General features: G+C 46.4%; 1 protein-coding gene across 1 annotated transcript; it reads left to right on the top strand.

Annotated features, from left to right (window-relative positions):
- The first annotated feature begins 4,847 nt into the window (after nucleotides 1–4,847).
- Nucleotides 4,848–11,979, top strand: adamts1 (ADAM metallopeptidase with thrombospondin type 1 motif, 1). Its single transcript, XM_014151323.2, has 8 exons — nucleotides 4,848–5,942; nucleotides 7,087–7,430; nucleotides 7,675–7,807; nucleotides 7,959–8,416; nucleotides 8,916–9,102; nucleotides 9,406–9,584; nucleotides 9,834–10,009; nucleotides 10,258–11,979. The coding sequence occupies exons 1-8, from the start codon at nucleotides 5,318–5,320 to the stop codon at nucleotides 10,994–10,996; spliced, it is 2,841 nt and encodes a 946-aa protein (XP_014006798.2). The 5' UTR covers nucleotides 4,848–5,317; the 3' UTR covers nucleotides 10,997–11,979.
- The last annotated feature ends 229 nt before the right edge of the window (nucleotides 11,980–12,208 follow it).

Consider the following 12,208-nt stretch of genomic DNA (forward strand, 5'->3'; position numbering starts at 1 on the left):
TTTTTTTAGATTTTACTCGGAAAGACCTCTTTTGAAAGGGCGACTTGAACTAAAGTAGCAAAGTATCCTCTCTCTCGCTCTCATTCAGACTTTTCACCTTACATACAAGAGGTTAAAGCCTTGTTCCCAGATCTTGTTAGATTATGGCCTATGGTCATGCAACCATGCATACAGAGGTTACAGTGAAAGTTGTGCCCCATCACAATGTGATCAGAACTACTCCTGTTGGATCACGTGACAATGTACTCAGGTCAAATGGAACGCACGGTGATCAGTCCCTTCATGGACTGATTTTAAAATCCCAAGTTCAATCATTAAAAAAACATTATTGACAATGAATGGCGTTCTACATTTTGGGAATCGGAATTTAGAGCGCGATGGAGACGGACAGCCAGACTACGCCGATCTACAACAGTATAACAGCTAGGAGAGAAGAACGCAAAGACCATTTCCACTCTTTATGAAGAAGAGTGAAAACAACTGATAAGTGATGAATGTATAACCATTATAAATCACAGCATAAGTCACAGTTAAGAAAGGCAACATAAAAACCTAGTTGGCTGCTGTTTAGTGTCACCCTCTCCTCATGGAGTTTAAGGAAGACCATACACTTGCGCTTCCCTTCTCTTTATTCAATGGCTGGACCGCATATACAGTGGCAAGAAAAGGTCTGTGAACCCTTTGGAATTACCTGGATTTCTGCATAAATTTGATATAAATTTGATCTGATCTTCATCTAAGTCACAACACTAGACAAACACAGTGTGCTTAAACTAATAACACAAATTATTGTATTTTTCTTGTCTATATTGAATACATAATTTAAACATTCACAGTGTAGGTTAGGAAAAGTATGTGAACCCCTAGTCTAATGACTTCTCCAGAAGCTAATTGAAGTCAAGAGAACTAACCTGGAGTCGAATCAATGAGACGAGATTGGAGATTTTGGTTAGAGCTGCCCTGCCCTATAAAAAACACTCACAAAATGTTGGTTTGCTATTCACAAGAAGCATTGCCTGATGTGAACCATGCCTCGAACAAAAGAGATCTCAGAAGACCTAAGATTGAGAATTGTTGCCTTGCATAAAGCTGGAAAGGGTTACAAAAGTATCTCTAAAAGTCAGTCCATGGTAAGTCAAATTGTCTATAAATTTCAGCACTGTTGCTATTCTCCCTAGGAGTGTCCGTCCTGCAAAGATGACTGCAAGAGCACAGCGCAGAATGCTCATTGAAGTTAAGAATAATCCTAGAGTCTCAGCTAAAGATTTACAGAAATCTCTGGAAGATTCTAACATCTCTGTTGACGAGTCTACAATATGTAAAACACTAAATAAGAACGGTGTTCACGGGAGGATACCACGGAAGAAGCCACTGCTGTCCAAAAAAAACATTCTGAAGTTCGCAAAAGAGCACCTGGATGTTCCACGGCGCTTCTGGCAAAATATTCTGTGGACAGATTAAACTAAAGTTGAGTTGTTTGGAAGGAACACACAACACTATGTGTGGAGAAAAAAAGGCACAGCACACCAACATCAAAACCTCATCTCAACGGGCTGCTTTGATGCCTCAGCTTGCTATCATCGACGGAAAAATGAATTCCCAAGTTTATCAAGGCATTTTGCAGGAGAATGTAAGGCTATCTGTCTGCCAATTGAAGCTCAACAGAAGTTAGGTGATGCAACAGGACCACGACCCAAAGGACAGAATTAAATCATCAACAGAATGGCTTGAACAGAAGAAAATACGCCTTCTGGAGTGACCCAGTCAGTCCTGACCTCAACCCGATTGAGATGCTGTGGCATGACCTCGAGAGCAGTTCACACCAGACATCCCAACAATATTGTGGAACTGAAGCAGTTTTGTAAAGATGAATGGTCCAAAATTCTTCCTGACGAAAACGTTTGGTTGAGGTTATTGCTGCCAAAGGAGGGTCAACCAGCTATTAAATCCAAGTGTTCACATACTTTTCCCACCCTACACTGTGATTGTTTACACGGTGTGTTCAATAAAGACATACAAAATTAGAATTGTTTGTGTGTTATTAGTTTAAGCAGACTGTGTTTGTCTATTGTTGTGACTTAGATGAAGATCAGATAAAATGTTATGACCAATTTATGCAGAAATCCAGGTAATTCTAAAGGGTTCACATACTTTTTCTTCCCCCTGTACCTGCATTTACTAAGGTGTTGTCTTTCACTACAAGATTGATGACGATGATGATAGATCATTTTACCACAATCCCAGGTCAGATGACAGTAGAAGTGTGTGCGTGTGTGCAGTGCTGGCGTGCGTTTTCCCTGTTGCTATTTAAAAAGACATCAAAAGGGCATAGGGCATACTGTATGAACTACTCCATGATGAGAAGGGACGGATGGAGTGTGATATGCCAAAGTGCAGACGTCACATTAGACACACACACACACGCCTACACACACCCACACACACTCTAGAATGTAGTCACATTCACTCCTTTTTATAGCCAATGGGGATGGAGTGTACTTATTAACCTTCACGCCCTCATATAAATGAATATGTGTGCTAAATCTGGTATAGTAGACTCCATCTCTCCCTATGACATGTCCACTAAGATAGCGTAATAACTGTTACTCCCTTAAGAAACTGATATGTGTACAAGAATCAGAGTGTAGCTGCATATGACATTATATAATAGCCCTGGCTCCCTTTACAGAGGCAATATGGGGTTCAGTGATCACTCATTTAAAAGTTGTAAAATGTATGTAGCAATCCCAGATTGATATGTTCTAGTGTATTGCTCCTTTCTAGGAACTTGTAAGAATGCTGTGGAGACACTGTAAGTCCCTATGTGGCCTGTAGAGTGTATGAATTGATGGAAGTTCCAGTCCGGTGGTACTGAAGTCTGAGAACACTGAGGTCAAATGTGATGTTGTGCTGCCATCTGCAGGCTATAGGGCTTTTGTCACCAATAAATGATCTTCACCAACACAATAATACTACATGACTACGCCTTGCAAACCCTTTTCTGTGCCTAAATGAAATACCCAATAAAAACAAAGCAACAGCAACCTATTTCCTTCACTTGTGTTGCCAAAATACCATTGGCCCTCAGAATAAGTTATTTAGAGATAGCAGAGGTGCCAGGTCCATTGAAATATATGCCATTGAGCAGACTGTTTTATCCAAAGCGACTTACAGTTATGTATGCATACATTTTTCGTATGGGTGGCGCCTGGAATTTAAAATCCTGCCGTGCCACGCTCTACCAACTGAGCCATACAGGACAAGATGTCATTCATAATACAGAATTCATTCAAAGATATTGGATTTGGCAATCAATGACCTCTCAACACAAATTGGGACTAAATGCCCCTCTATGCCACAGAGAGGTGTACAGTTAAGGCTGGTATCATGGCCTTGTTCATTTTATGGCCCTTTTTTTATTTAGAATCCCTTATGCCTCCATACCTGGGTTGATAAAGACAGAAATGATGATCTTCCATACAACCATTTTTTTCCCCCCTTACATGTGTGACATGCAAATGCTGAGCCAAATGAGTCTTAGGTGGGACTAGCATGTGCCATGTATTGGATTTATGGCAGTAGTAGAGCCTTTGGTGGTCCTTTGTTACTTTTTCCACGGTCCACGTCTGACATCTGTTGGACTACTATGTCACTACAACTATTCTCTCTCCCCGACCTGTTGCGCTTAAGGTGGCCCATTACAATTCTCCCCTCGAAATTATAAATTCAATTCATATTATGGGCTCCAACTAATGCGTTAAAAACGCATTTAGTGAATTGATTATAAACGTTTCCCTCATATACTCTACTTGCCAGGCCATACTCATAACAAACTCGCAGTTCACTAAGAGGCTGAGACCACCGTGTATGGCACTTTATCCATCTTATCTCTTGATCTTTATCTCTTGGCTGTTGGTGTTCCTGCACTGTATCTGTGACGTCTCGTTTTGTTCCCGTACGGTATGTACCACTTGTCTGTCCTGTCATCTGGGTGAATAGACTAACATGTACATGTAAATAGACTTACCATACATAGACACGGCTGGGTTTTGAATTTTTATTCGTGTGTCATGTATCATTATTCAAACGTGATATATAATACTTTGCAAATATTTACTCGGTCACTGGGAGGGGGCGAGTAATCCAGCGATAATTCGTTTGGAAAGGTTCCAGAGTACTGGATTTACACAAGTGATGCGGTTTGCACCATATGTTTGAGAAGAGGAGCTGGGAAGACGAACGCGTGGAGGGGAGGGGGTGTCCGTCCAAGGAGAGGGGCCCTGGCCTCGGAGGGTTGAGTGGAGAAGGTGATGCGTCCAAGGCACTATTCCACCTTAAGAACTCACCGGCCCCTCTGCGCTCCCTCTCCCCGAAGAGCTACGGAAACACGCCAGGCCGCCACCGCGCACAGCTCGCTTGGCACTGAGGCTATGCAAACGACTCCTCGCTCCCGGTATCGAGCCCGGTGCGATGGTTGCCATGTCTGACCTGTTATCCCCACATCTCCAGTTTCACAGACACCACACCACTGCCACAGATAACCACTGCCACCTTCATGAAGTATCATTTACATTCATCGTGTGGGTATAGGCTATACGAGCACAGCGTAAAAGTAGCAGGGGCGAAAAGTATGAGAGTTTTTAGTGTAAATGATGAGAACATTTAGGGGGAGGACGGGGTATGGGGAGAGGAGTGAGGGCTATAGTCCCGCCTACAAGCAGAGCAGGGGGAAAAAAATTGTTCTAGGCCAAACGCGTCCCACTCCACATTGATTGATTATTATGGCACGTCTCTATGTCTGCGTTTTGTTGCGCACGAGATTTCGTCTCTAGAACATCAAAGGGGCTTCAGGAAGGGGTGGTCCCGAGTAGGGGGATATATAGGGAGCCGGGGTCTGTCCGTCTTTAATGCAAAATCAGAGCAGAAACTAGACGGCACAGTAGAAAAAAACCTGCGGCCGAAGTCACATAGAAACTCAAACAGCTGTTGAGTATTCAAGAGAGGGCTGAAAGAATCACCAACGTTCCGAAGAGTTGGAATTTATCTACTGCTGAGCTTTTTTCGACCAAGAGAATATAAGAAGACTCGAGCTTGAAGCAACAAGATATGAAGTCTGAGCTGTAGACTATTTTGAATGGGTTTTGCACTGGATTTGTTTCCGTTGTAGTTTTTTTACACTTACAGAATTTCTGGAGGTGTTTTAGTTCTTGGACTGATATTTTTTAGTTATTAGTGGAGTCTTTTACGGATTTTACTTGCTTCCGCCAGACACTTCAATATAATTTTATCTTTCAGTTTGAAGGGTTTGACACGGAATATGAAGTGGTTCGTTTGTGTCTCGTTCAGTTTGATTACCGCTCTGTGCGTGAGCGCGGCGCACGGCACATGGGAGGAAAGTACAGTTATACCGGTCAGACTCGACCCGGTTCGGCCGGAGAGGGAAGCCGAGCAGGGCCGGACCCTTTCGGTAGAGGAGCGAGAGAAGGAGTCGGAGATGCGGGTCTACCGGTTGGACGTATTTGGCAAACGGGTGGTCTTGGAGCTAGAGCCGGACCAGACCTTCCTGGCGCCTGGGTTTGTGTTCCATGTGGTGGGGAGCCCGGAGTTGCAGGCGCAGCGGGAATCTGACAGCAGCGCAGCCGAGACTCAGTGCTTCTTCTCGGGCACGGTGAACGGGGACGAGGACTCCGCAGCTGCGCTCAACCTGTGCCACGGACTACGGGGCGGCTTCTACCTCCAAGGTGAAGAGTACTTCATCTATCCCAATAATTCGACTGATGCACAGTCTGTTGATGGGGACCTCCACCTCATTCGCCGGAGAGGTCGGGAATCTTTTGCAGAGGAGAGCAGCTCAAAGTGTGGGGTCAACGAGGACGAGGACAGGTTGCCAGAGAATCAGGAGACAAAAGTAAACCATGGAACCACTAACTCAGACCACCCAGGTATGCATTAACACTTCTAAAACCTTTGACTTGGGTCCCTTTAGGAATATGCTGACTTTCAATCATATTCATATGCCTACATCTTTTAGTAAGAAAAAACAATAAGCCAAGTTGTGTTGTATGTCTACATCATGTATGGCAAACGAAAAGGACTCTGGCCCAATTCCTGTGCCAGCCGTGTCCTGGGGCTTCAATTCCTGGAACGGGCAGAGTTTAGCCAGAGGATTTGTCTATCCAAACTACCTCATCTTCTGTCTTAGAGTGATGCGTAAAATACCACTTTTACGCAAACATCTGAGCCTCTAATAATTACACACAGCGAATGCTATATATTTAAATGTTGAGGTAAGGGTGGATAAGCCGATACTTTGACCGGTGCATAGCTAGGGTTAACGGGGTATGGGCTCAGCTTTGACAGTATACGCAGGCAAGGGGAGAAGGGGGAGGGTAAGGCTCGGAGGAAGTGAGCGGGGAGTGACCGAGGGAGGGAGGTACGGGCCGGGGACGGTGGCTGGTGGAAACTAGTCTCACCGCCTCCTGGTACTGCACGTTGCAGGTCAGCACTGTCAGACATTTTCCCAGATTTTTTTTTCTCCCCCTCTCACACATAATTTCCACGCAGTGAAGGTAAATTTGTGAATGTAGTCCTTAGGAAGAGACGCCCATACAGAGAAAACGATTCCACGTGAAATTTCACAGATGAACTCATGTAAAAACGTGTTTTTGGAACACTAACACATGTAATAATCACATGTGAAATGCATGTGGTTTTTCAGTAAGGGGCGAGTCACCCAAAGAGAGCCGCTGGAGCAGCTCCAGAGACATCTGGAGAGGTCGATCTCCTTAGTGCTCAGGCGCTCTTCATCTGCCCTAGAAAATACACATTTGTAGCCTTACAAACCATGATGGCCTGTAGTATCACTTGTTACAACTAAAATAAAATCACTTGTGACTACTCAGATATTCGCCATAAGCAATTTGACATTTCATCCTCAAGTCTCTCATCTCTCATCAGACTGTTTACAGACTAACAGTTCATCAATTTAAACCAGAGAAACCAGGCTCTCACAAGAGAACTGTCTTAAAAGTCTGATTCTAGGCCAGTTTGTCTGACCTCTCTCGATTCTTCTCTCTTTCCATCCAGCCCACCACCAGCGGTCCAAGCGCTTCGTGTCCACGCCTCGCTTCGTGGAGATCATGATCGTGGCCGATCAGTCCATGGCCGAGTTCCACGGTGCCGGACTCAAGCCCTACCTGCTGACCATCATGGCGGTGGCATCGCGCCTCTACCGCCACCCCACCATCCACAACTCCATCAGCCTAGCCGTGGTCAAGCTCTTGGTTGTCTACGAGGAGGAGAGCGGCCCCCAGGTGTCGTCTAACGCTGCCCTGACCCTCCGCAACTTCTGCCAGTGGCAGCAGCAGCACAACCCGCCCAGCGACCGCCACCCAGAGCACTACGACACGGCCGTGCTCTTCACCCGAACGGTATGTTGCTTTTGCATTTTAACACTGGTTTAACAATGTTTTTACACCAATGTTTACTGTGGTAACAGGCAACACCTTCACAACTACTTGGTTGCTTTCCAAATGGCACCTATTTCACTATATAGAGCACTACTTTTGATTTGAAACCGGGTTCTGCTTTATGATATGGGTTTTGTGTCTGTGTGTGTATGTGGGAAAGCAGTGAGTTTGACAGATGTGTTTTGTTCCTTCTCACCCCCTATAGGACCTGTGTGGCGCCCACTCCTGTGACACGCTAGGCATGGCGGATGTGGGCACGGTGTGCGACCCGGAGAGGAGCTGCTCCATCATTGAGGACGACGGGCTGCAGGCGGCATTCACCGTGGCACACGAACTCGGTAAGATGCCACCCTGATGCCAAGCTGACACATATGCACCATACATTCACATCTCTGTCACCAGCCACACACAGTACACATCTCATCTCTCAGTCCCAAACCAACCCCTTGTCTCCCCTCTCTCCATTCCTCCCTCTCTTTTGTGCCTTAGGCCATGTGTTCAACATGCCCCACGACGATTCCAAGCAGTGTGCCACCGTCAACGGTGACCATTGGGGCTCGCACATGATGGCATCCACCCTGTCCAACCTGGACCAACTCCAGCCCTGGTCGCCTTGCTCCGCCCTCATGGTCACCTCCTTCATGGACAACGGACACGGCCAGTGCCTATTGGACAAGCCCCACAAGTCCCAGCCACTGCCTGCCACGCTACCCGGAACCGTGTACGACGCTGACCGCCAATGTCGTCTGACTTTCGGGGAGGAGTCACAGCACTGTCCCGACCTGAGTACCACATGTGTGGCGCTCTGGTGCACAGTGACCACAACCAACGGACTGCTGGTCTGTCAGACCAAGAACTTCCCGTGGGCGGATGGGACGCTGTGTGGCCATGACAGCTTCTGCCTGGCGGGACAGTGTCTGAGCAAGACGGAGGCCGCTCGTCACCAGGTGGGTGTTTAACACTGTTATAACACGGCCCTATGACAAAGTCTTAAAGTCAATGGGAGTGGTGGAATTGGTCCATTGGGGGGAAAGGAAGTATAATGCAGCTTTGGGATTGGCTAGTTTGAGCTACATTGGATTAGGTCCAATGTTATGTCTTTTTTATATATATCAGGCTAGCTATAGGAGTGTTGAAATGTTATAGGACCCTCAAACTCAAATCTGGACCTTGAAGCCAGTTCCACTGCAATTTTTCATTGTTACCTTATTATCAGAGACTGATTTTGACCAAGGACACCAGGTGTGTGTAATTAATTATGTGGTAGGACAGAAAACCAGCAGGCTCTGGACTTCATAGGGTAAGAGTTGAGTACCCCTGTTATAGGGGCTAAAGTGTGTGTAACTATTAGCTTTTTAGCTATAGGACTACCTATAGGACTATTGAAGTGTTATATGGGCTAGTGTGTGTGACTATGAATGACGATGATGTCCTCTCCTGTTGCAGACTCCAGTCAACGGTGCCTGGGGAGTATGGGGACCATGGGGAGACTGTTCCCGTACCTGCGACGGAGGGGTGCAGTTCTCCTTCAGGGACTGTGATAGCCCTCTGCCCAAAAACGGGGGCAAGTACTGCGAGGGCAAGAGGATCCAATATCGCTCCTGTAACACAGAAATCTGCCCTGATAGCAACGGTAAGCGCCTCAACTAGCCTCACTTATTACATACTTAGTTCATGCTTATTACATAGCTAATACACTAATTAATCTTATTGCATACACATATTCATATATTTATACTTGGAAATTATACAACCTTATTTAGGCACATAGGCCACTGACTTGCATATTGTACTCATACTTTCTACACGTTTGAGAATAGCCATATTTGAATATCACAGCCTACTGTAAAGTAAACATAAGGCTCAAGCTAATCTAACAGTGAATATCACACCTCTCTCTCTCTCTCTCTCTCTCTTCATCCCTCTTTCTCTATAGGTGTGTCGTTCCGCGAGGAGCAGTGTCTGGCCCACAACGATATTTCGTCACAGGTGTCGTTCGGTTCGGGAGAGGGCGTGGAGTGGGTTCCCAAATATGCCGGCGTCTCGCCCAAAGACCGCTGCAAGCTGGTGTGTCGGGCCAAGGGCACGGGCTACTTCTTCATTCTGAAACCCAAGGTAAGTCAGGTCACACCACAGATACTTTTGCAAAAATGTAGACAAACACTATCTAGGCTAGCTAGACTAACTAACACTGCCTAGGCTAACTAGGCTAACACTGTCTCTGGGCTAACTAGGCTAAGCTAATGCTGTCTAGGCAAATTAGGTTAACACTTTCTAGGATAACTAGGCTATCAATGTCTAGGCTAACTAGGCTAACACTGTCGAGGCTAACTAGGCTAACATTTGTTTCTCTGCAACCGTCAGGTGGCTGACGGTACTCCCTGCAGCCCGGACTCCACCTCAGTGTGTGTGCAGGGTCAGTGTGTGAAGGCGGGCTGTGACCGAATCATCGGCTCCAGCCGTCGCTTCGACAAGTGCGGCGTGTGCGGAGGCAACGGCTCCACCTGCAAGAAAGTGTCGGGTGCCCTGGAGCGTGCCAGGTGAGATCAATGACCTATGACCTCAAAAGAGCCATCTTTGACTAGAAATGACTGTTTTCTAGTTGAACCCATTTACTAACTTTTACTACAGTCTGTAGAATCCTATTTTTCTCTAATGAATCTATCTCTATCACTCTAAACCCTCATTTTAACCCAGTAGAGACTCTTACACTTAACTTAACTCTTACACTTATGCATAACTTTTTACCATTGGCTATGTTTGACCCTTGTGTTTTTCTGTCCCTCAGGCCTGGTTACCAGAACGTCGTGACCATCCCCGCTGGCGCCACTCACCTGGACGTGAAGCAACGTGCCCCCGGCGGTGGTCGCCATGACAACAGCTACCTGGCAGTGTTGCGCCAGGACGGCACCTACCTCCTGAACGGCGACTACAAGCTGATGACTCTCGAAACAGACATCGCCCTCAAGGGGGCGTTGCTACGATACAGCGGTAGCTCCGCCTCCCTGGAGCGTCTACGCAGCTTCTCGCCCCTCCCCGAGGCCCTGACCATCCAGGTATTGTCTGTAGGCGACTCGCCCCGTCCCCGTGTCAAATACAGCTACTTTGCCCCGAGACCCGCTTTGGCGTCACCTGGTGGTGGAACGGTGGCACGCCGCCAGTCCATCAATGCCATCCGGGAGCTGGGGGACGCTGAGTGGACCCTGCGGGAGTGGGGCCCATGCTCTCAGAGCTGTGGGGGCGGTACTCAACAGAGGGAGGTGCTGTGTCTGAATCCCCAGGGGCGGCCATCACGGGAGTGCCCGGAGGAGCTGCGCCCGTTGGCTTCACGCCCCTGCGCCCCACAACCCTGTCCTTCATGGTTCCTGGGGGAGTGGTCGGCGTGCTCCAAGAGCTGTGACCGTGGGTTCCGCAAGCGCCCGCTACGCTGCGTGGGACACAACGGGCGTACGCTCGCCCACGAGAGCTGCAACCCCAAAGACAGGCCTCGACCACTGCTGGACTTGTGCAACCAGAGCGCCTGCTAAGACTGTCGGGACTCACCTCATTATTACGTCCCTGAAGAACAGCTCATGAAAGAAAGAAAGAAAGAAAGAAAGAAAGAAAGAAAGAAAGAAAGAAAGAAAGAAAGAAAGAAAGAAAGAAAGAAAGAAAGAAAGAAAGAAAGGGGAAATGTCAGGGGAGCTGAGATGGAGGAAGAGTTTAAGTGGACACTTCTCTTTCGAAAAGCATGCTGCTTTAGGTGCCAATGACATGCTTGTGTGTGTGTGTGTGTGTGGGGGGGGGGGGCTGTCTGTCCTAGCTGGACTGGACAGACATCTTGGGGGGACTATATATGCCAGATGTATCACTGTACAGAATTGGCTACCTTGGGGTGAGGATGTATGTATATGTGTGAATGGTCTCACTGCCACACATTCCACTCCCTGTATCGGTTGGAGGCACTTCCTGTTTCAAAGGGTGCAGAACAAAAGACAATCCGAATTGTCCCTCCTAATCCATACAACTTTGTATGCAACCAAACTAACTCAATACAGTTCATTTCAATCAACTTCGGTCATTCCTGAATAAGTTGATGTGTGCTGCTAATATTCCAGTAGAATCTCCCAATAGACTCATTCCAATAGACTTATTATTCAATATGCATCCTGGACTGAACAAAACCAATTTCAAAGCCATATCTCTCGGCCCTGTCCTAGACCAAAGAGGTGTGTGAGCAAGCGAACGCGGTGTGTGTGTGTGGCTTCTCTCCTGCTACTACTTCATAAGTAAGTCTGTCCTGCCTTCCGAGAAGGTTTTTTTTTTATGATGATGTTTTGTACAGAATATCCAAACATAATTTATTTTTGTTAAATATAATCTTGTTGCTTTTTATTATTATTATTATTATTGTTGTATTTTTATTTGTTATTATATTGAAATAACAGAAGGATGTAGAGTATATAGAGTATTTATACAGTATTATATATATGGTCCTAGGTTTATGAATAAAGTATCACGTTGATCTATACACTGGTGTCACGAGTGTGGTGTGTCTTGGTATTCTTACGCACACCTCAATCTATTCCACTCTATGCGCGTGCACACACACTCACACACGCACAAACATACTCACAAACATGGCCCTCGTCAGCAAACATATTTGTGTAATAAACATAATCCCTTTACATACTCATATGTCTGATCATATCTCCCTTATGGACAATGTGTAATAAACATATTATCCACTGGGTGGCAGT

Source organism: Salmo salar, chromosome ssa17, assembly GCF_905237065.1.
Source record: "Salmo salar chromosome ssa17, Ssal_v3.1, whole genome shotgun sequence".
Lineage (NCBI taxonomy): Eukaryota > Metazoa > Chordata > Actinopteri > Salmoniformes > Salmonidae > Salmo > Salmo salar.

Coding starts and splice junctions, on each gene's coding strand:
- adamts1 (XM_014151323.2), top strand. CDS start 5,318: ATGAAGTGGTTCGTTTGTGTCTCGTTCAGTTTGATTACCGCTCTGTGC. Junction 5,943..7,086: donor CACTAACTCAGACCACCCAG/GTATGCATTAAC, acceptor CTTTCCATCCAG/CCCACCACCAGCGGTCCAAG. Junction 9,585..9,833: donor TCTTCATTCTGAAACCCAAG/GTAAGTCAGGTC, acceptor TGCAACCGTCAG/GTGGCTGACGGTACTCCCTG.